General features: G+C 38.5%; 3 protein-coding genes across 4 annotated transcripts; all 3 read left to right on the forward strand.

Annotated features, from left to right (window-relative positions):
* On the forward strand, window positions 777-3592 carry LOC18786175 (BAG family molecular chaperone regulator 7). Its single transcript, XM_007218043.2, has 3 exons — window positions 777-1909; window positions 2150-2440; window positions 3106-3592. The coding sequence occupies exons 1-3, from the start codon at window positions 1235-1237 to the stop codon at window positions 3334-3336; spliced, it is 1197 nt and encodes a 398-aa protein (XP_007218105.1). The 5' UTR covers window positions 777-1234; the 3' UTR covers window positions 3337-3592.
* On the forward strand, window positions 6620-11270 carry LOC18784720 (trehalose-phosphate phosphatase A). 2 transcript variants are annotated; one of them, XM_007218059.2, is made up of 13 exons: window positions 6620-6995; window positions 7287-7352; window positions 8465-8789; window positions 8891-9031; window positions 9129-9200; window positions 9334-9459; window positions 9584-9640; window positions 9753-9854; window positions 10005-10082; window positions 10200-10269; window positions 10380-10450; window positions 10533-10625; window positions 10719-11270. In XM_007218059.2, exons 3-13 carry the CDS (start codon window positions 8496-8498, stop codon window positions 10770-10772), a joined length of 1158 nt encoding a protein of 385 aa, XP_007218121.1. In that variant the 5' UTR covers window positions 6620-6995; window positions 7287-7352; window positions 8465-8495; the 3' UTR covers window positions 10773-11270. The 2 variants fall into 2 exon arrangements, with proteins under 2 accessions (XP_007218121.1, XP_020412118.1); XM_020556529.1 differs by lacking the exons at window positions 6620-6995; window positions 7287-7352 and adding an exon at window positions 8056-8252.
* On the forward strand, window positions 13732-17977 carry LOC18784736 (acid beta-fructofuranosidase 1, vacuolar). Its single transcript, XM_007218792.2, has 6 exons — window positions 13732-14345; window positions 14664-14672; window positions 15896-16914; window positions 17015-17241; window positions 17320-17407; window positions 17508-17977. Exons 1-6 carry the CDS (start codon window positions 13970-13972, stop codon window positions 17706-17708), a joined length of 1920 nt encoding a protein of 639 aa, XP_007218854.1. The 5' UTR covers window positions 13732-13969; the 3' UTR covers window positions 17709-17977.

Consider the following 19048-nt stretch of genomic DNA (forward strand, 5'->3'; position numbering starts at 1 on the left):
CATACATTTAGAAATTTTTTGAAGTTGAACTTGGAAAATTAGTGATTATAGAAGTTAAAAAATGGCATTAGATTTTAAAATTTTGTAAAAATATAAATATAAAATATATGACCGGTCCGGTTCGGTCTGGTCCGGTTCGGTCTGGTCCGGTGCGGAGAGATGTAAAACCAGAACCGAAACCGGTTGGAACCGGTTCGGTCCGGTTTGTTGACTTTTTTGGTCAACCGGTTTTTTTTCCGGTTTTTTTTTACCGGTTCGGTTCTGTGTTCCGATTTTCCGGTCCCGATGCCCACCCCTACTGCTGACTTACTCGATTAGTCAATTCTTCGATTCGTTGCTTCTCCCGTTCCAAGTAAATAAACATGTCATTAATATGACCTCTAATACTTTCCAATTTCTTTGAAATTGTTGTGCCTATTCAAACACGAGGTAGCACACTATTACTAGGTAAATTTCAATAAAGACAAATTGTACAACTAAATGAAATTGCACAATTGTTGGGTAACTCGAACACAGACCACTCAAATGTAACTCTTAACCACTTAAGCTACACTCTTCCCCGCATCATCATCGGGTGTCGTTTAAATTGTTGAAACAAAGGTAAGTTTCGGCCTACTTCTAATTTAATTTGTGCTGGATGTCTAAAGAACTTTAAATTTAAAATGAGAGCCCAAGGAAATCGGGTTTCCATAGTACAAGTAGATAAGGCCCAGCGAGCCCAGAGTTAGACCGAGTCCAGTGGACTAGGACTAACATAACATAACATGTTCGGCGCCGAAAGCCTCACGTGGGGTCAGAAAAATCACAGACTCCACATGCCCACCACCATTATTCGATTTCGCACACTATTGCGATTGTCCAGTCAGAGATTCTCATGTCGCTGTAAATTCGACATCCCCTTGGGGCCATTTCCGTCCATGCACCCACCTTAATTACGCGGCGAATCTCATCTTCGACGCCGATCCGAGTCATCAACCTACTACACCAGCTCCTTTCACAGGTCGAATTTCCAATTCTACCCTTGACATTATCCTCGTCCTTTTTGACGCTCCTCGTACCTTTCACAAATTTGTCGCCTTTTTCTTTCGTAACTCGTTTTAACCTCAGCTTTCGACATCTTCAGTAATCCCATCGATATCACATCACAGAGAAGAAGGCCTTACCCGCGTAACCAATCATTTTAACTCGTTCAGTTTGACTCACAGAGTTATCACCGTGTTCGCTCAGCTGCGCCATGAGCTGGCTCAGGAGGATCGAGCTCGTCGAGCCCTACTACAGCCCTCCCCTTCTTCTCCGAGAAACAACCTCCATTTTCGCTCCCAAAGCTCTACCTTTCCCTTCATTTTTCGAAGATGTTGAGGAGGATTACGAGCTCGGCTACGCTCTGGACTTCTTCAGTCCTCCCAGCCCCATCAAAACGCCGTCGCTTCTGTCGTACAAGCTGATTCAGCGAGTTGAGAGGCTCGGAAGTGAGATCTTGTTGCAGAGCCTGAGCGACCGAGTCAGTGAGCTGGAGTCGCGGTTTGATCGGCTGGCCAAGGTCAAATCGGGTGGGGATCGGAAATACACGTGGACGGCGGAGATCAAGGGCCCCGAGAAGCACGGCCTTGAACGGAAATACAAATGGACGACGGAGATCAAAGAGGGAAAGCATAAGAAAAAGGCGGAGAAGGAAGAGGCGACTGACAAGAAGTACAGATGGACGGCTGAGATTGAAGGGAAGGGAGAGATCTCGCGCAAGTACACGTTCACAGCATCGAATGGTGATGATGCAAGTAACAGCAGCGAAACGAAGGAGAAGGAGGAGAAGAAAAAGAAGAAGGATAAGAAGGAAAAGAAGGAAGGGAGGGACACGCGTTTGGTGGAGATTGAAGAGCTTGTTGATCATGGGGCTGTCGTTCTAAGACAGGTAATGTGAGGTTACATTTTAAGCCCTGCATTAGTTATTGAGCTGAATCTCATATGACTTACAATTGTTAGACGGTAGTGAGTTTAGCCAAAAATGAATGTTGGTTTCATAGGATTTGATTCTTTCTTACTTACGTTAAAAAAAAAAAAAAACAAAATGTAGTTATAAATCTGATTAGTTTATGTTGGGTTAGTGTGAACATTTCACTTTAGTAATATAGATTTTTTATGATGGAGGTAGGCTTTTGCAAAGAGAGCTGGAGCTACTGGAAAGGCTAAGGGAAAGAGGAAGGAGCTGTCTCCTCAAGATGCAGCAATGATGATACAGATGACTTTCAGAGCTTATCTGATCCGCAGATCGCAGGCTCTCCGGGCCCTTAGAGATCTGGCAGTTGCCAAGTCCAAGTTGAAGGAGATCAGAGCATTGTTCAATAACTTCTCCTACCGCCGTCGTGTAGCTCATGACGCAGCAGAGCGTCAGAGGTTCACCGAAAGAATCATTGTTCTGCTCCTCACTGTTGATGCCATTGAGGTAACTTGAGTGATATCTGTCATTGGCATTTATAAAAATGTGAATCTCAAACTCATGGTTTTCACTAAATCCTAAAAACTTTAATTGGAGAGGACAATGTTGCTGTTTTAAACAATATATGTTGTTGTAGGATTCTCATAACTTGAATGTGCAATTGCTAGGCAATGTGGATGTGTGTTCTGTTCAGACAAAATTCTCATAATTTTACATAATAAGATTAATCTAATTCCTTACTGAAATTAATGAACACGACATCATCTCTGGTTACGATACTTGTTTGATGATTATTAGTACCACTTCTGTTAGAACCTTGTTGAATAATTGACGTCGTCTTTTTATGATTTTTTGTTTCTTCGGCATGTATTGAACTTTTATTTGGTCAAAAGATGCGTGAGAATCAAGGAAGACATTACCTAACATAAAACTGATTTTGCAATATGTTCTTGACAAAATGTCAATTTTTTACTCCAATATTAGATGATCGAAGTGTTATCAACCAACCCTTGATCTTTCTCATACAAATATGCACACTTGCGCACAATTTGGTATTTCTAATCATGCACACTTTTTTGGTTCCTTGTTTCACTTTGTTTTACCCCATGTAAAAGCAATGATTAAGTTACTGAATGTAATGGGGTTTTGCCAATTTGCGTTGGATATATTAGGGCGCTGATGTAATGGTGCGAACTGCAAAGAGGTCGATGGTGGATGAGCTGGAAGCAATGCTCGACGTGGTTGACCCCCAGCCTGCTGGAAAATCACTCTCCATGAGGAGGAGGACCTTTGATATGCCAGATGGGGTCATTCAGAGGGAAATTGCTGAAGGTGTGGCGCAGGTTGTCCAAATGCTGGAGCGTGAAGAGAACAGTTCTAATACCTTCGAGGCATGCTTGTAAGTGCACGGGAATGTGACCGATGACCTCCATTCGGAGGTGTCTCTTGTTGTAGCTGTTACTAGAGAGATGTAGCCTAGCTGAGGAATTTAAAACTAGATGTTGTTCTCCTACTAGCAAGATGTACCCTTGGTTTCCCTCGTTGTGCTTAAGACTTGTATGATCTTTGAAGTGCTGCGTTTATATATTTGGTTTTCTAAATCTAGCAAATCCTTTGTTGTGAACTACCTTGAATAACATGCGTGGCAGAGCCTTAGCATCCATGTCTCAAGTGGTTCATTTGCTCCACTTGTATTTGAGCAGATGCAAGAAAGTTAGGTAATGTGTAAATCTGTGTTGGGCTTCTCTTAGAAGGAGGCCCATCCAAATCATTGCATTTTTTGCTTAATTTACTTGTCCCCTTAAGGGATGATCATAATAGCTGTTCAAGCCCAATAACATTTAAATTTGGGTCATGGTTGAACCCAAATACTTTAAATTTGGACCCTCTCCTCTGTGGTCAACTAGTAAGCCAGGCTCTTAGTCTTAGCTGGGTGGGGGACCTCTGGCCCCGACCTGATTTTATTTGTCCTGTGTATTTATTATTTTCGGTATGGAATTAAATTTGGGTTTGAATTCTGTAGTGAGAAAAACGCGCAATCCACTGTTCTTGGTCCCGGTGCCTCTAGCTTTGACCCAACACAGAAACTTTCAAATAATAATAAAACCTTGGAATTAATACTGGAGCCCATCTTGGCATTTTGACCCAAAAATCAATTTTATAGTGCCAAAATATGCAACCAAAATAAATTACTTGCAAGTCAGTCAAAAAGCCCATACTTGGATATTGTTTTCGAGTCAATTTTACACGCGCCCGCGCACACATCACCACGAAATGGAATATACTTCAAAATTATGCATTCAGCCAATCAGGGGAAATGAATGTCGACAGATTATTTTTCTAAATAAATCTGTATTTTTGTGCAGTAAAAATAAAGTAGTAGTAGGTCACAAGTGGTGTCATTGACTCATTGCCCAACGGAAGTGATCATCTTTTAATATTCATGCACGTAGAACACATAAACAACTAGGCTTAGTCAACACAAAACGCTATTACTTGGGAATTAAGAAAACTTTGTGCCTTATAATTAATTATATTAAGTTAACCAATAAAAAACTATAAACACATACAGTTAAGATGGTAGTTGAGGTTGAGGAGGCTGCAACTTTTTCTACAAACGGAACTTTTCATCGACCTTTCGTGTTATGCAATGCGCAATCGCACCGAACACTCTTCAGTCATTTGACCACACAGCACCAGAGAAAAAGCCTGGAAGATTCTATAATTCAATTAGGTCACGCCATTTTGTTATATATTTAATGTGACTTTTATTGGACTTTATGGCTTTTTATTATTACTTACTATTAGGGTTTCCATTTTGTCAAAAGCCCATGAGCACACGTTTTCATTGTTTCAACCAATTTCCAGGAAAACTCACAATCTTTTAATCTATATTATTACTATATTATTAAGACCATATGTATCTTCAAGCACGAAATAACAATTCATGGGCATTAAAAACAAGATCCAATAAAAATTACATTGAATTTTTCTACTTATCATCATATTTCCAAGTTCTGAATCAAATTGGTAAAATAACGAAATTTTCTATCACAAACACACAAAAATTAAATTAAATTAAATTCACTAAATTTAACAATGTCTTTTGTTTCTAGCTGCGGCTAGCAGACGTGCAAGCTTCATTGTAATAGTTTTAAAATAGCAAATTAAAGGGGGAAAAAGGGCTAAAAATAGTAACATCTAGAAAATCCCGAGCCTAACTATTTAAAACGCATCTCACGGCGTTGAAAATGAGATTCCGTCGTCGCTTGTACGAGACCACCAAGTACTAACTGCCACTTGGCCCCACCCTGCCCTTTTAATAAAATCAGTCATAAATTACCTACAGAGAAAATACTTAGTCAAACCTCTGGAAGAGGCAACTTTAACTTATTTTTTTATATGATTATTTAATAAATTAAATTAAATTTCTAACAATCTTCCTCGTAGTTTCCATTTCCTGTTTTGGTTCTCTGCTGTCACTGTCTTTGACTAGTAAAACAAAGATGTGTCGCCAGCTCGGACGGGCCCCGCCCGATCCCACACGTGTGCCCAACCAAGTCATTCGTAGTACAACATGTTGCTTCCATTCCGAGTGGACATTAGAAATGAGACTGGACGAGTGTGGTCTTGTATCTTGTGTTGTAAAACTATGAACTTAATGCTATTCTATTCGATAACTCAATTGATAAAATTTTTTTCCAACATGTATTAATCATAGTATTAATAAAATGTTGGTTTACTATTGGTGTCGTCGTTATCATGGCAATACAATACATTGATTGTATATGACGTATAATTCAATATTATCAATTAAGATTGATGTGATACATATAATGCAAGTGTTAGAGCCTATAATAAGGTTTTTTTTAATAAAAAAAATACGACTAGTATTTAAGTTAATTTATAAGTTCATATTAATTCATTGGAATAATATGAAAAATAAAAAGCAACCATAACAAAACGTAACAAATGAAAAATCATGAAGACTATACATCTTATTTGACTAGATTCATAGACGAGGTTTCGAAAATTTCTTTATAGTTAATTAGATATTATGATAAGTAAATTGCAATGTTCATCAATTTGCTAATTGTGCTTTGAATATGAGCTTTCGATCAATCAAGTCTATTGAGGTGGATGAGAAGAGGTAAAACAACTGCCCAAATCTTTGTTTGAAGCCAAAAAAAAAAAGAAAAAGGCAAGAGTTTCTCTCTCAAGCACGTGCAGATACGCATCAAGCAATGTCGTTTTGCTATACATATCATCCACGTCTTTCTCGCTCATTGGGTCCACAGATGCCACGCAATTCAATCGTGTGGCCAATGAAAGACGTGTAGGCCCGCCATCTCCCTCTCAGCGCCACGTGGGACCAACCTCTTTTGGGTATTATTATTATTGTTCAACAAGACAGACAGACAGACCCACCGCCACCGACGACCACCAACTTGCCCCCTGAAAGCGACGACACGTTTCATACACCTCCAGCACTTACGTGGCGGGCCCCGCTCTACAACGTGGCCACGTCAGCTCCGACTCGATCACAAGTGTCCTCACACGCTTTGCCACGAAACTCCCGCCGTACGTGTCCCCCTTGGATCCTCTGGCCCCCACTAACTCCCTCTTCTTTTTCAAGTATTTTATTTTTCCTTTTTCAGTTACAAACCGAAGCTATTATTTTATTAAACCCCGCCACCAAAATCCACTCTCTGCACCCCTCAAGCCAAATTCCACGCGCGCCCTCCATAACCTCGTCTGCTACACGAGCGGAGCTGCGACGGCGTCTCGGATCTTTTTGGGGTTTTGCCGGGTTGGATTGTGGAGCACGTTTCTCGTGGGTGACCCGAAACGCTATAAATACAAGACTCTAAATTTGAGGGCTTTCTTTCTTTTCTCTCTCTTTCTTGGCTCGCTCGTTGCCTTTCTATTGATTTCTGGTTCTATACGTTTTTGCCCTTTTTATTAGTTTCTTGTCTAATTGGGCGCTTGATTCCCGATTCTCCACCAAATTTTTTTCCTATTATTTTCGATTTTCTGCGCAGCTCGTTGCTTGCGGATTAAGGTGAATGTTTACAATCGTTGTTGTTATTGTCATTTTCTTTTAAAGCGCCTACCTTTCTAAGTCATCTGTTTGGCCGCCGAGAAAATAATACCTTTTCTTATTTTTTTCAAAGCTGAGGCTGTGTCATTTGTTTTAAGGGGCTGCTGGTGAAGAATGCTTCTTTCTTTCTTGCTTTACCCTTTCGTTTTCCTCTGTTTTCTTGGCTGCCAAACAGAGCATTTTGGATTTTTCCATCAGCCTCACCAGTTGTTATTATTGGCTCCTGCTTAATTTGATAATTTGGTTTTGAAGGTTTCTGCATCCGCCCCGGCATTTCGAAGACTGCCTAGCATTTCGGATAGAAATTCCTCAAATTGGGTACGTCGTCGTTTCCTCATCTTATTCTTCTCTTCTTTATCTTGAGCTTTCTCACATAATGTTATTTGAAAATGAATTCAAAACTTTCAGCTCTTAAGAGCTTATTAGAAAGGAGGAACCTTTCAGCTCTTAAGAGCTTATTAGTTAATAAAGTTTTTATTTTTATCACTCATGAGAATTGGGTTCTCTTAATAATTCAGATTTACGAATATGAAACTAATATCCCAGTTCCCTGTGTTAGTTAATTAAGATTTTATTTCCTAGTTAAGTTTTTCTAACCGCCAAAACGGATTATGTCAACATTGTCTCCCATTGAGTTGTTTTCTGTTGAGCTGATGTGATATCGTTCTTTGTTTTCGTCTTTGATTTTTTTACTCCAATTCCATTTTATTTTCTATTTTCTTTGCTTCTATGCAAATGATTGGTCAAATGTCGATCCATGTCGTAATCGCGTAAACTATTCTAAAGCGAGGGAAATTAAAAAAGAAAAGTCATAATCGTTGAAGTCATAATGTTTTCTTGGGCAATCTCTAGCCTTGGGTTTGGTCTTGGTGGCATTTTCAAGAATGCCCAGAAACAGAAAGTAACCATACAACCTCTACCCTTGTATGCTTGAAAAGTATATAATCTTTTCCTATGGGTGGTCCATTTTTCTGTCTATTTCAAAGCTTAAAGATTCCATGTTTCATGTAGGCCCTTTTTTTCTGTGGTTGTACATGATATGTTTCCTCCCCAACTATGTGGGACATGGGAGCTTCTTATAATATGCAGCTACCGATCACATATTTTTCTCTAACCAAGTATCAGCTGTACCAAACACTTCTAAATATTCTGTGTCATATCCATTGCTGAAGAATCTGCAATATTTTTTTGTGTTCCTCTGTGTCTGCGTATAATAATGTAGGTGATTTATGCATTAACACAGTTGGTTCGTTCTACAATTTGATCAAGTTCAATCATACACGGATTGAAACCTCTGATCCATGTCATGCTGGACGTTTCTATGCTTTTTAATACAATAGCACTAGTACAAGTAGTTTGGAAAGCCTTCAAGTTCTAGTTTTTCCCCTTGAGCTAATTGCTGAGTTCCCTATTTGTCTGGTTCGATATAGGAAACTGAGAAGAGAACTGAATCTGGATCCGATGGACCTGAAATCAAATCATGCTGCTCCTGTTCTCACTGATCCTACACCCTTGAGCAAGTCAAGACTTGGTGTACCTTCCAGCCTGTTACAATATTCACCTCCTGGAGCAGCTTTTTCTGCAGGTCTAATCCTAGCAATCCCTAGGAGAAAGGCTGGATTACTTGATGATGTCCGCTCTAACTCTTGGCTTGATGCTATGAAATCTTCTTCGCCTCCTCACAGAAAGATAACAAAGGATGTTAACAACGAGCCTGTGGCAAATGAGGCTGATATTGCTTATCACACTTGGATGGTAATAATTTTTTTCTACCTGTGTGTTTCAACCCTGATTGGTTTTGACAAATTTCTAAGTTATTTATGCAGTACTCCACATCTTTCTGTCTAATCTTGCAGGTTAAGTATCCATCAGCACTTACATACTTTGAACAAATCACCAATTATGCCAAGGGCAAGAGAATAGCATTATTTCTGGATTATGATGGGACTCTTTCACCGATTGTAGATAACCCTGACTGTGCCTTTATGTCGGATGCTGTAAGAATATCTAAATAGTGTATATTTTTCGTCTAAAACTTAACCCTCTTTTTTTCTTCACTCTACTTGCTCATCAAAGATGTATTAATCTTTGCAGATGCGCGCAGCTGTAAGAAGGGTGGCAAAACATTTCCCAACAGCAATTATTAGTGGAAGAAGCCATGACAAGGTGATTTTTAGGTTGCGTCTTAAATGATGTCATGACATATTCTTTGGCAATCATCTGTTTGTTTATCTTTCAACCATCTTTAAGGGTGCTTTCTGAATTTGACCACTCCATGTCCTATGCCTTATTCTTTCAGGTATATGAGTTTGTAGGACTAAAAGAACTCTATTATGCGGGTAGTCATGGGATGGACATAATGGGCCCTGGTAGACAATCTACCGCTGATGACCACAGAAATGGTTTTAGGACTAGTGACAAACAGGTAATTGACTACAAGCTCTATCTCTCTCTCATGCTCTCTCACACACGCACACACACAAAATATACATTTGGTTTGTGTTTTTTATTTATTCTGTCCTTTTATCATTTTTGTTTGGTGAATGCAGGGTAAGGATGTTAATTTGTTCCAGCCTGCAGCTGAATTTTTACCTATGATTGGCGAGGTTAGTAAATTTCCTCTCTGCATTAGCGTGCATCCGTGCAATAACCTACAAGTTTCCTTTTCTTCTCTGTAGAAAATGACAAGATAGCGTTCTGGTTTTTATTCTTGACCAGGTTTATGAATCCCTTGTTGAAAGTACCAAAGACATTGAAGGGGCTAAAGTTGAGAATAATAAGTTCTGTGTCTCTGTACATTACCGCAATGTAGATGAGAAGGTAGTCTTTTTTAAGAGTAGTAACTTGATTCATTATGACTTTGAGGTTTTTCTTTTTTATATGAAAAATAAACTTAGCAGAGGGAGCCTTTTCTTTTGTTATTCATTTTATTTTCGTTTTATGTTTACTTATTTTTTACTTTCTCTTCAGAGTTGGCCTGCAGTTGCACAGTGTGTCCACGACGTTCTTAAAGACTACCCACGTCTCCGTTTGACTCATGGGCGGAAGGTATTCTTTAAAGCCAAAATGCAAGCTGATCTATCTTAGTTTCGGCTTTTATATTACTCTGTTGATGCTATGGTAATTCTCATTCAATCTATTTTTGTTCTGTTTCTGTGTTTGTAGGTTTTAGAGGTACGACCTATGATAAACTGGGACAAAGGGAAGGCCGTCACATTTTTACTTGAATCTCTTGGTGAGTATTTCTTTTGGTATTTCATATCTCTTGCTCTTATTAAAGTATTACGCTGAGGAAATCATAGAATTCCATCTTATTCTGTGCTACAATGAAATTTTTTTTATCAGGGTTAAGCGATTGCGAAGATGTGCTCCCAATATATATTGGAGATGACCGCACGGATGAAGATGCGTTCAAGGTAAAATCTGGAAGTGTCATTAGGAGGTGTTTTGATGGACTTGTACCAAATCAATTGAACTAACTTAATGGGACTGTAACAGGTCTTGAGGGCAGGAAACAGAGGTTATGGCATTTTAGTCTCTGCTGTGCCCAAGGAAAGCAATGCATTTTACTCTCTCAGGGAACCCTCAGAGGTATAGCTCCCTTATGCACAGAATTTCTGAGTACTTTTGAAGTTAAAGTAACACACAGGCCCCAACTTTGATTAATTTGTGTAATTTTTGTAGGTGATGGAGTTTCTCAAGTCACTGGTGATGTGGAGGAAGTCAAGTGCTCTATAAAATACTGCATAGATTTTACATAGAAGAGATAATCTTGACATGCTTATACGATGAAAGCAGCCTACTTATTTTAAGTTGTCTAGAAAGAAAAAAAGTATACCAACAAGAGGTTTGGGGAGCAGGCTTTGCTTGGAAGAAGACCTCGCTTTAGTCTGTGTGCTCATAGCTTCTTGCCTTTTTTGGTCGTGAAAAGCTTTGTGCCTCAATTGTAAATTCCTCTTGCCTTCATTCTTTTCTTCTTTCTTTCTGAAATGTATTAATTATTAATTCCTTCTTTTTATTTTTATTTTTCTCCACTCCTCTTGGATTTTGGTTAAAGTATAATATATCCCTCATGGGGTCATTACTTGTTGGACTTGGTGTAAAATGGGTAATTTGATTCTATGATGAGGCCCAACCAGAAAGTTTCTTTTTCTCCATAGAACTTATGTCAGGTATGGATGAAGGTGAAGAAGCACTTGTAATCAGAAGCATGAATTTGATGGGTAGTATTTTATTGTAAATGCGTAGGCCATTATTAGGCATGAAGATGTTTCTTTAACAACCATGATCAATCTCTAATTGCTGTTGCCCTTGAAACTTTTATGCTTTTTGCACCTAATTTTGTGGTGACGCATCCCTCAAAAACCCTTTACATGGTGAGAGGAATAGAGACGGCCAGGGGACATTGCAAACAGGTACAGGGATGGGAAAAGTCCCTCCCCTCATGCGCACTGTCACAACTCTTGGAACTACAAGGTAAAAATAAGTTGTGGATACTGCAGAGAATCCTAATAGCTGAGCTAGTGCCATATTCTTTTTGGACCTACCATTCCTTCCTTCCTCATGCAATTTTCAACACTTCCAGAAGTCAAACAAACACCGACTCTGAATGTTAGATAAAGGGTTTTGTGAGATTTTGGAACAAAGGGTTTGGTTTAACACATGATCAAGATCCGGTGATTGATAGATAGATAGATAGATACTGTTATATATTTACGTGAGATTTGGGGCAAATCAGACAGGTCCACATGTTCCCATGTTCCTTCGTTTCATGGTATTTCAAATTCGTTGTAGATCCGTGTCGTCGTTACATCCCATGCACATACCCAACAGTAACTGCAATAATCAACTAGCTAATGTTTTTTGTATATTTTGTATATCTGTTTATTTGCTTCATCTAAATTTTTTGAGCTCATACGTCATTTCTACTGCGTCATTATCATCAAACATAGCTGAACTCTTACCTCTCCTCCTCAGTAAATAAGAAACAGTAATTCTGTTTTCTTTTTCTTGTTCTTTTTCTGTTGGGAGAAACAAACGAACGAACCAAATATGTTTGCTTGATTATTTGTATTATAAAGTACCATATCCAGCACCCAATCGACTTGTTGTCATCCTTAAATGAACCAAACTTATTTACTTGATGATTTGTATAATAATCTTGACTCTACGAATCAATCCGTTGTCTCTCTTTCCTTTGCACCTCACCGTTCATTTCCGCACTCTGAACTCCCACCACATTACACATAATATTATATTTGCAATTTGTTCCGTTTCCTTTATTTTTTGTCTTTGGCCCTTTGAATTATTATCTGGGTTTTTTGGCCTTGCAATTATTATCAAGTTGTTATCCATCATAATTTATTGGTATGTTCATCATCTATCCGGTATCCCAAACTGCGTGATACTCCGGCAGCCACGTTTTTTGATGTGGACCCTTCGACAACCCTCTTTTCTATAACTGTTTCCACCTTTTCTTTCTTTTTCATCAATTTCCTTTTTGTTTTTCCTATTGCATTATTCATCATTTTATTTTAATATTCTTTTATAAAATTGGAGCATGTTTTTTGAGTTCAAATTCCATAAAGTTTTGTTGACACCATCATCATCATGCTTAAACAAATCACTCGCGTTTTTATTTTCTTAATTTCCTGGTCCGCATCATATTTTAGTTTGAACTTATAACCCAAGTTTTTTCTGTGGACTTGGGCACCATGTCATGTGATCTCCATGTGCACGTCTCTTTTATGCGAAAAAGAATTGTCACAATTTGTTGTCGTATTTGTGAAATGTACGACACCAAGTCAAGACTCAAGACTCAATATATTATTACAAGAATAATTTGCTTTACGTACAATTTTCATCTTCGAATTTCTTGGCCATGTCATTATTATAGATCGAATGCATTATTTGTATTATTTTAAAAATAAATAAAAAGTCGATCGTATGAATTGAGAACTAACCAATAACTCTTTTATGAGCAAAAAACTACTAACAAAAACTTGTAAATATGTAATTTACTTATTGCCAAACTTGCGGTGAAAAGGAAGATGTAAAAAAACAAGTGCCTAACCAAAATACCATCTCCTTTTTACCACGACTAACCTAATGAAGGATGAAGGATTAACCAGCATACTGTGTGATGTGATCTCCAACATCTTAAATCTCCTGTTTAGCATGACTAACCTAACTAATTAGGAAGTTTGGGATGGCACCTTTTTTGGAAGGCCAACTAATCGTTTTAATTTTCACATGCCCAACTAATTTGTCGAAGTCCACATCTGGGGGGCAAACCGTCCCCACTCTTGCAAAGAGGCTAACAACGACATGCCTAAATTGACTCCTCTTGCTATAGGGATTACAAACAAGTTAATTTACAATTTCCCGGTCACACAAGGATCATTAAACCCTTTTTTAGGTTAATTATACGAAACTTACTAACTTGATTGTCAAAGGATTCTTGACCAACAACACCACATTGATACCATACCTCGTTACTTTAAGGACTTGCTTTATTTGAAATTTTGTTACTAGATTTGGTTTTTCCACACAAATTACTTATAAAATAATAAAATATATTTATTTTCACTTTCGGGAAAGACGTTTCAAGTTTGAATCCTACCCAAAAAAGGGTTGGATGATTAGCGTATATATAAATGGAGAATACAACCCATTAACACTTGTATTGTACCTGCATTAATAAAGTACTCTCTCTCTCTCTCTCTCTCTCTCTCTCTCTCTCTCAATTGGACAACCACCAATCTCCATGCTTATGTCTCAATACCAATAACCCATATACTACAAAGCCTACAAGCCTTTGCTGAGATCTACAACTTAGATGGGCTTCTGATTCTCCCTCATTCTCTATTTAAACCCCATTGAATTTATTATCAACACACTCTTCTCTCTCAAACCCCACTTGCAGATAGACCGATATGGACACCAACACTACTTCCTATACTCCCTTGCCCGGAGACCCCTTCCTCTCCGGACCTCCGGCTACTCCACGGAGACCCTTGAAGGGTTTTGCCGTGATCTTTGCCGCCGTCATTTTTCTCATGTCCTTGGTCGCATTAATCATCAATCAAGGCCCACCCCAACAAGATAGTCACCACCATAAAAAACAGTCAGCTTCTACTGCTTCATCAGAGACGACGTCGTATTCAAGACTGCCTAGAGGAATAGCACAAGGAGTCTCAGCCAAATCCAACCCATCTTTTTCCGACGAAGCTTCTTATAATTGGACCAATGCCATGTTTTCTTGGCAAAGAACAGCCTTCCATTTTCAACCAGAACGTAATTGGATGAATGGTAGGTACACTCACAGCTTTTATTTTATTTTATTTTATTTTTCTATTTTTATTCTTCTTTCTTTTTCTAGCACAAGGTCTCAATTAAGTACTAAGTTCAATGATTTATTTCATATTTTTGAATTCCTTTTGACTAATATAATCAATGGTAGGTTAGATACGTCTCCATGATTAACTTTCTGAATTTGACATCATTCCAAATATGCTTTTGGATTTGTTTCTTCTATGTTCCTTATTATTGTTTTATATGAGACTAATCAAATTTCTTTTCATCTTCCAACGTTGTTTTTTCTTTGGCTGCTGCTTTCTCCTACTGCAGATCCTAATGGTAAGTTCTTGTGAAAACTCATTATTTACTTCTTTTTTTCTTTATATTTACAGCACTTGAGTTTTGTGTTACCTTTTTTTGGGTTTGTAATTATAAATTAAACCATCTTTTAAATTTGTCAACGAGACTTGCAGACTAGAGATCTCAAATTCAAATCTACATGACATATTGATTGTGTGTGTGAGAAACACCCTCCGGTGCAGTTTACTCCTTTTTATTTCCTACTTTATATCAAAACATTAACTAATGCAAATTGCATGCCTCACGTGTTCTATTGCTGTCCATTAGGTTGGCCCTTTTCTGCAAAGGCCTTGCCCATATTATCCGTTAGGTTGCCCTTTTTATTTATCTTTTCGCATTACCAAAAATTTGTGATGCATACAGCTTATATATTTATAATAAATTTCTTTTTGTATGATAAACTAAAAACTAATTACCACTTTCGTAAGAGGTAAAAGCTAGAGAATTTTACTATTATACTCAACTAGCCTCTCTGCATGCGCTTCCGCGCTTGCGAGAGGCATTTTTTTTTAAAATTTTTAAATTTTAGACTTAAAAAGTGTTCCATAAAAATAGGATCCATTATTTTTTATTTAATTTTAATTTTTTTATAAAAAGTGTGAATTTACCATATTATCCTCATTTAATTAATAAGTTTTGTTCTTAATGTTTGCATTAACTAAGGATATTTTCTAGTATTTTGAATGTTTCACCATTTTCAGCCTTTTGCTTTATATATATAGATATACGTGACACACCAAAAACAATAAGAGGTAAAAACTAAGCATTAATAATAGAATGGTCACACCAAAAACAATGGAATCCCATCCAAACATTGTTGCTTTATGAGTTGTGGCCAATGGACTGCACATTCAGGGGCCCACCTTTACCCACTTAATCCCCAATCAAACTTCGCCACTTGGCACACATGAGGGCCACAATGATTTTAGACAGATGTGGCTCTTTCTAGATGTGATTTTAAAAAAAAACAGTTGTTAGTCTTTTTTTGGGTCAAAGTAATTTTTTGGTTTTGATAGATGTGATTTGTCCAATAAATTTAGCCATCTGCCCCCGTCTACGTGGAAAATACGGTACACCCACCATTCAAAGCATGGACTCGGAGTTGGGTGCTTGTTTGCTGACATCATCTATCTTGTGCTCTTCAGTATTGATCTTATTATAATTTAATTACAATCAATTAATCAAATTAATCGTTTGTGTAGGTCCAATGTTTTACAAGGGATGGTATCACCTGTTCTACCAGTACAACCCGGACTCTGCTGTGTGGGGCAACATCACGTGGGGCCACGCCGTATCAATAGACCTGATCCACTGGCTCTACCTCCCGCTCGCGATGGTCCCCGATCGATGGTTCGATGCCAACGGCGTGTGGACCGGGTCTTCGACCATCCTACCCGATGGCCAAATCGTAATACTATACACCGGCAGCACCAATGAGTCTGTGCAAGTACAAAATCTTGCCTACCCTGCCAACCTATCTGATCCCCTCCTCCTCCATTGGGTCAAGTACTCGGGTAACCCGGTCCTAACTGCCCCACCCGGAATTGGATCTACGGATTTCCGTGACCCGACAACCGCGTGGATTGGGCCCGATGGCCTATGGCGAATTACCCTCGGGTCAAAGGTCAATAAAACTGGCATTTCAATTGTCTACACCACCGCTAATTTTATAGACTACGAGCTATTGGAGGGGGTTTTGCATGCGGTCCCGGGTACGGGCATGTGGGAGTGCGTGGACTTTTACCCGGTTTCTATAAACGGGTCCAAGGGTTTGGAGACGTCCGCTAATGGCCCGGGAGTTAAGCACGTGCTGAAGGCCAGTTTGGATGATAAGAAAATGGATTACTACGCAATTGGGACTTACTTTGTAGAGAACAATACGTGGATACCTGATGACCCGAAAATAGATGTGGGTATCGGGTTGAAGTACGACTATGGGAGATACTATGCATCAAAGACATTTTATGACCAGAACAAGGAGAGAAGGATCCTGCTTGGTTGGATCAATGAAACTGATACCGAAACTGATGACTTGGAAAAAGGCTGGTCCTCCCTTCAGACCATTCCTAGGGTTGTGCTGTTTGACAATGCAACTGGAACCAATTTGCTTCAATGGCCAGTGGAAGAGATTGAAGACTTGAGATTAAACACTACAGAGTTTAGCGATGTCTTGGTTGAGGCAGGGACGGTTGTGCCGCTTGATATTGGAACAGCTACGCAGGTTTGTCTAAGAATATGTAATCTTTGTTATATACATAATAATCATCATAATTTTTTCCTAATTTCTAACGTATCTTTTTCTTGGTTGCAAATATGGACAGCTGGACATATTGGTCGACTTTGAAATACAAGTATTGGAAACAGAGTGTGTAAATGGGAATGGCAGTGTAGGTTGCGGTGATGGGGCTACAGATAGGAGCACATTGGGACCATTTGGCATTTTGGTCCTTGCAGACGAGACTCTTTCTGAGCTAACCCCTGTTTATTTCCGAGTTTCCAACTCCACCGATGGGGATGTCACGACTTATTTCTGCGCCGACGAAACAAGGTTTTGCATCTTTAATCAATGTTAAGATTGCCCATCAAATTAATCTTACAAACAATAACATGTTGGCTTTTGATGCAGATCTTCTAAGGCTCCTGAAGTCTACAAAACAGTTTATGGAGGCCAGGTTCCTGTGTTGGATGGTGAAACATATTCTGCTAGAGTATTGGTAACAATTTCTCTGCTTACCAAGTTCATATTTGTTGAAAATCAAAAAGGGGTTGTTGAAATTGTGATCATTTTCTAAATTTGGGAGTTGAATGTTGCAGGTTGATCATTCAATTGTGGAAAGCTTTGCACAAGGAGGTAGGACAGTGATTGCGTCGCGGATTTATCCAACGGAAGCAATCTATGGAGCAGCAAGGCTATTTTTGTTCAACAATGCAACTGGAGTGAATGTCAAGGCCACCCTCAAGATATGGGAACTCAATTCTGCCTTCATTCATCCTTTCCCATTAGACCAGATTTGATCAGTCACAGTAAATTAAGGAATTCTTGCAGCAGAGCAAAGCCAGTTGATTAATCAAATCTATTGCCGCAAATCTCCTTCGTTAGGATCATAAATTTTGTGGCAAGCAAATGCCAAGTGAGCGTCATTGTTATTTAAACCTTTTTTTTTTCCTTGTTTGGGTTGTACCATTCAGTTTGTAGTTAGGCATGCCCTTCAGCCATATCTGTTGATTCAAGTTCCTATAGTAATAAATTAATGAAGTTAAAATTTTGCTCATTGAACTGAAAATTCCTCTTGATTTTCCATGTCCTGCAAAATTAGGACGGCCAGAGTCTGAATATGCATAAGGGCAAAAGAAATCATTCCAACTTGTTATCAATGTACATTATTTGTTCTTTCAAGAGTCCATAACAAGCACTTGTTACGAGGAATACTGTGTCTGATTTCGAAGTGTGTAGATATATTGTGAGTCCCATCTAGGAATGGGATTCAAATACATCAACGGCTATGAATCAATCACGTACCCAAGTTCCAACCGACCCTAGCATCTTCCGTTGTAATACTAAGTTAGTTTGACAAATTTTCCAGATTGGGCCTATGCGTGTTGTATTGGGCTAGAAAAGGCAGGGTTGGAGTCAAAATGACAGCCACATGTAATTGAGCCATATGGGTTTCTTTTTGGACTGAGGAACCAACCAAGCCAACCACATGTGATGATGCTTAGTTTAATTCAATTTTACTACTCCTACACATACATGACTAGCCATTCGACCGTTAGTCCTTTTTTTAAATTAAAAAAAAACTCCTGATGTAAGTTTTAAAATTGTGAAGCATATTTGACTTTTATTTCCTATGCTGCATCTTTTTGGCCGCATCAATGCAGCCAGATACTCATCCCTGAAAAAGAAAGATGCAGCAGTTTCTGCTTAATTTATGGATCATGGCTAATTCTAAAGTATTATTAATTAATCTTTTAGGTTTTTGAATGGAAGCCTGCCCCTATGTATAAATTTGTTAATATAATGCTCTGTCTTCTACGTTTGTCATTGCATTCTTATCCATAAGCTTTTATCTTTGTTTCTTATATAGTTTTGTATTGGTTCCATGTTCTTATGTTATCAAGAGTTTTGTTCCGGAGTAGAATTTCAATGTCCATATGGAAGATAGGCATTTAATTAGGAATGTACTTTTGAACTACCACAAATTTGAATCAATCAACCGGCTTCATATGCCAATAGAGTCTTAAAAGGTTTCTTAGAATCTCGGGTATAAAAAAAGATGTATAAAAAGTTTGTGAAGTTTACACAACCACAATGTAGTCCAATGATCGTAACTGTCTATATATAAATAATACTTCAA

This window comes from Prunus persica, chromosome G2, assembly GCF_000346465.2.
Source record: "Prunus persica cultivar Lovell chromosome G2, Prunus_persica_NCBIv2, whole genome shotgun sequence".
Taxonomy (NCBI): Eukaryota; Viridiplantae; Streptophyta; class Magnoliopsida; order Rosales; family Rosaceae; genus Prunus; species Prunus persica.

What these genes read in the sequence shown, in the direction of transcription:
- LOC18786175 (XM_007218043.2), top strand. Translation starts at nt 1,235, where the DNA reads ATGAGCTGGCTCAGGAGGATCGAGCTCGTCGAGCCCTACTACAGCCCT. An exon ending in GGGCTGTCGTTCTAAGACAG is followed by an intron (nt 1,910 to 2,149) that starts GTAATGTGAGGT and finishes TGATGGAGGTAG; the next exon opens with GCTTTTGCAAAGAGAGCTGG. An exon ending in TCACTGTTGATGCCATTGAG is followed by an intron (nt 2,441 to 3,105) that starts GTAACTTGAGTG and finishes TGGATATATTAG; the next exon opens with GGCGCTGATGTAATGGTGCG.
- LOC18784720 (XM_020556529.1), top strand. An exon ending in TTGCTTATCACACTTGGATG is followed by an intron (nt 8,790 to 8,890) that starts GTAATAATTTTT and finishes CTAATCTTGCAG; the next exon opens with GTTAAGTATCCATCAGCACT. An exon ending in ATTTTTACTTGAATCTCTTG is followed by an intron (nt 10,270 to 10,379) that starts GTGAGTATTTCT and finishes TTTTTTTATCAG; the next exon opens with GGTTAAGCGATTGCGAAGAT.
- LOC18784736 (XM_007218792.2), top strand. Translation starts at nt 13,970, where the DNA reads ATGGACACCAACACTACTTCCTATACTCCCTTGCCCGGAGACCCCTTC. An exon ending in TTCTGCGCCGACGAAACAAG is followed by an intron (nt 17,242 to 17,319) that starts GTTTTGCATCTT and finishes CTTTTGATGCAG; the next exon opens with ATCTTCTAAGGCTCCTGAAG. An exon ending in CATATTCTGCTAGAGTATTG is followed by an intron (nt 17,408 to 17,507) that starts GTAACAATTTCT and finishes TGAATGTTGCAG; the next exon opens with GTTGATCATTCAATTGTGGA.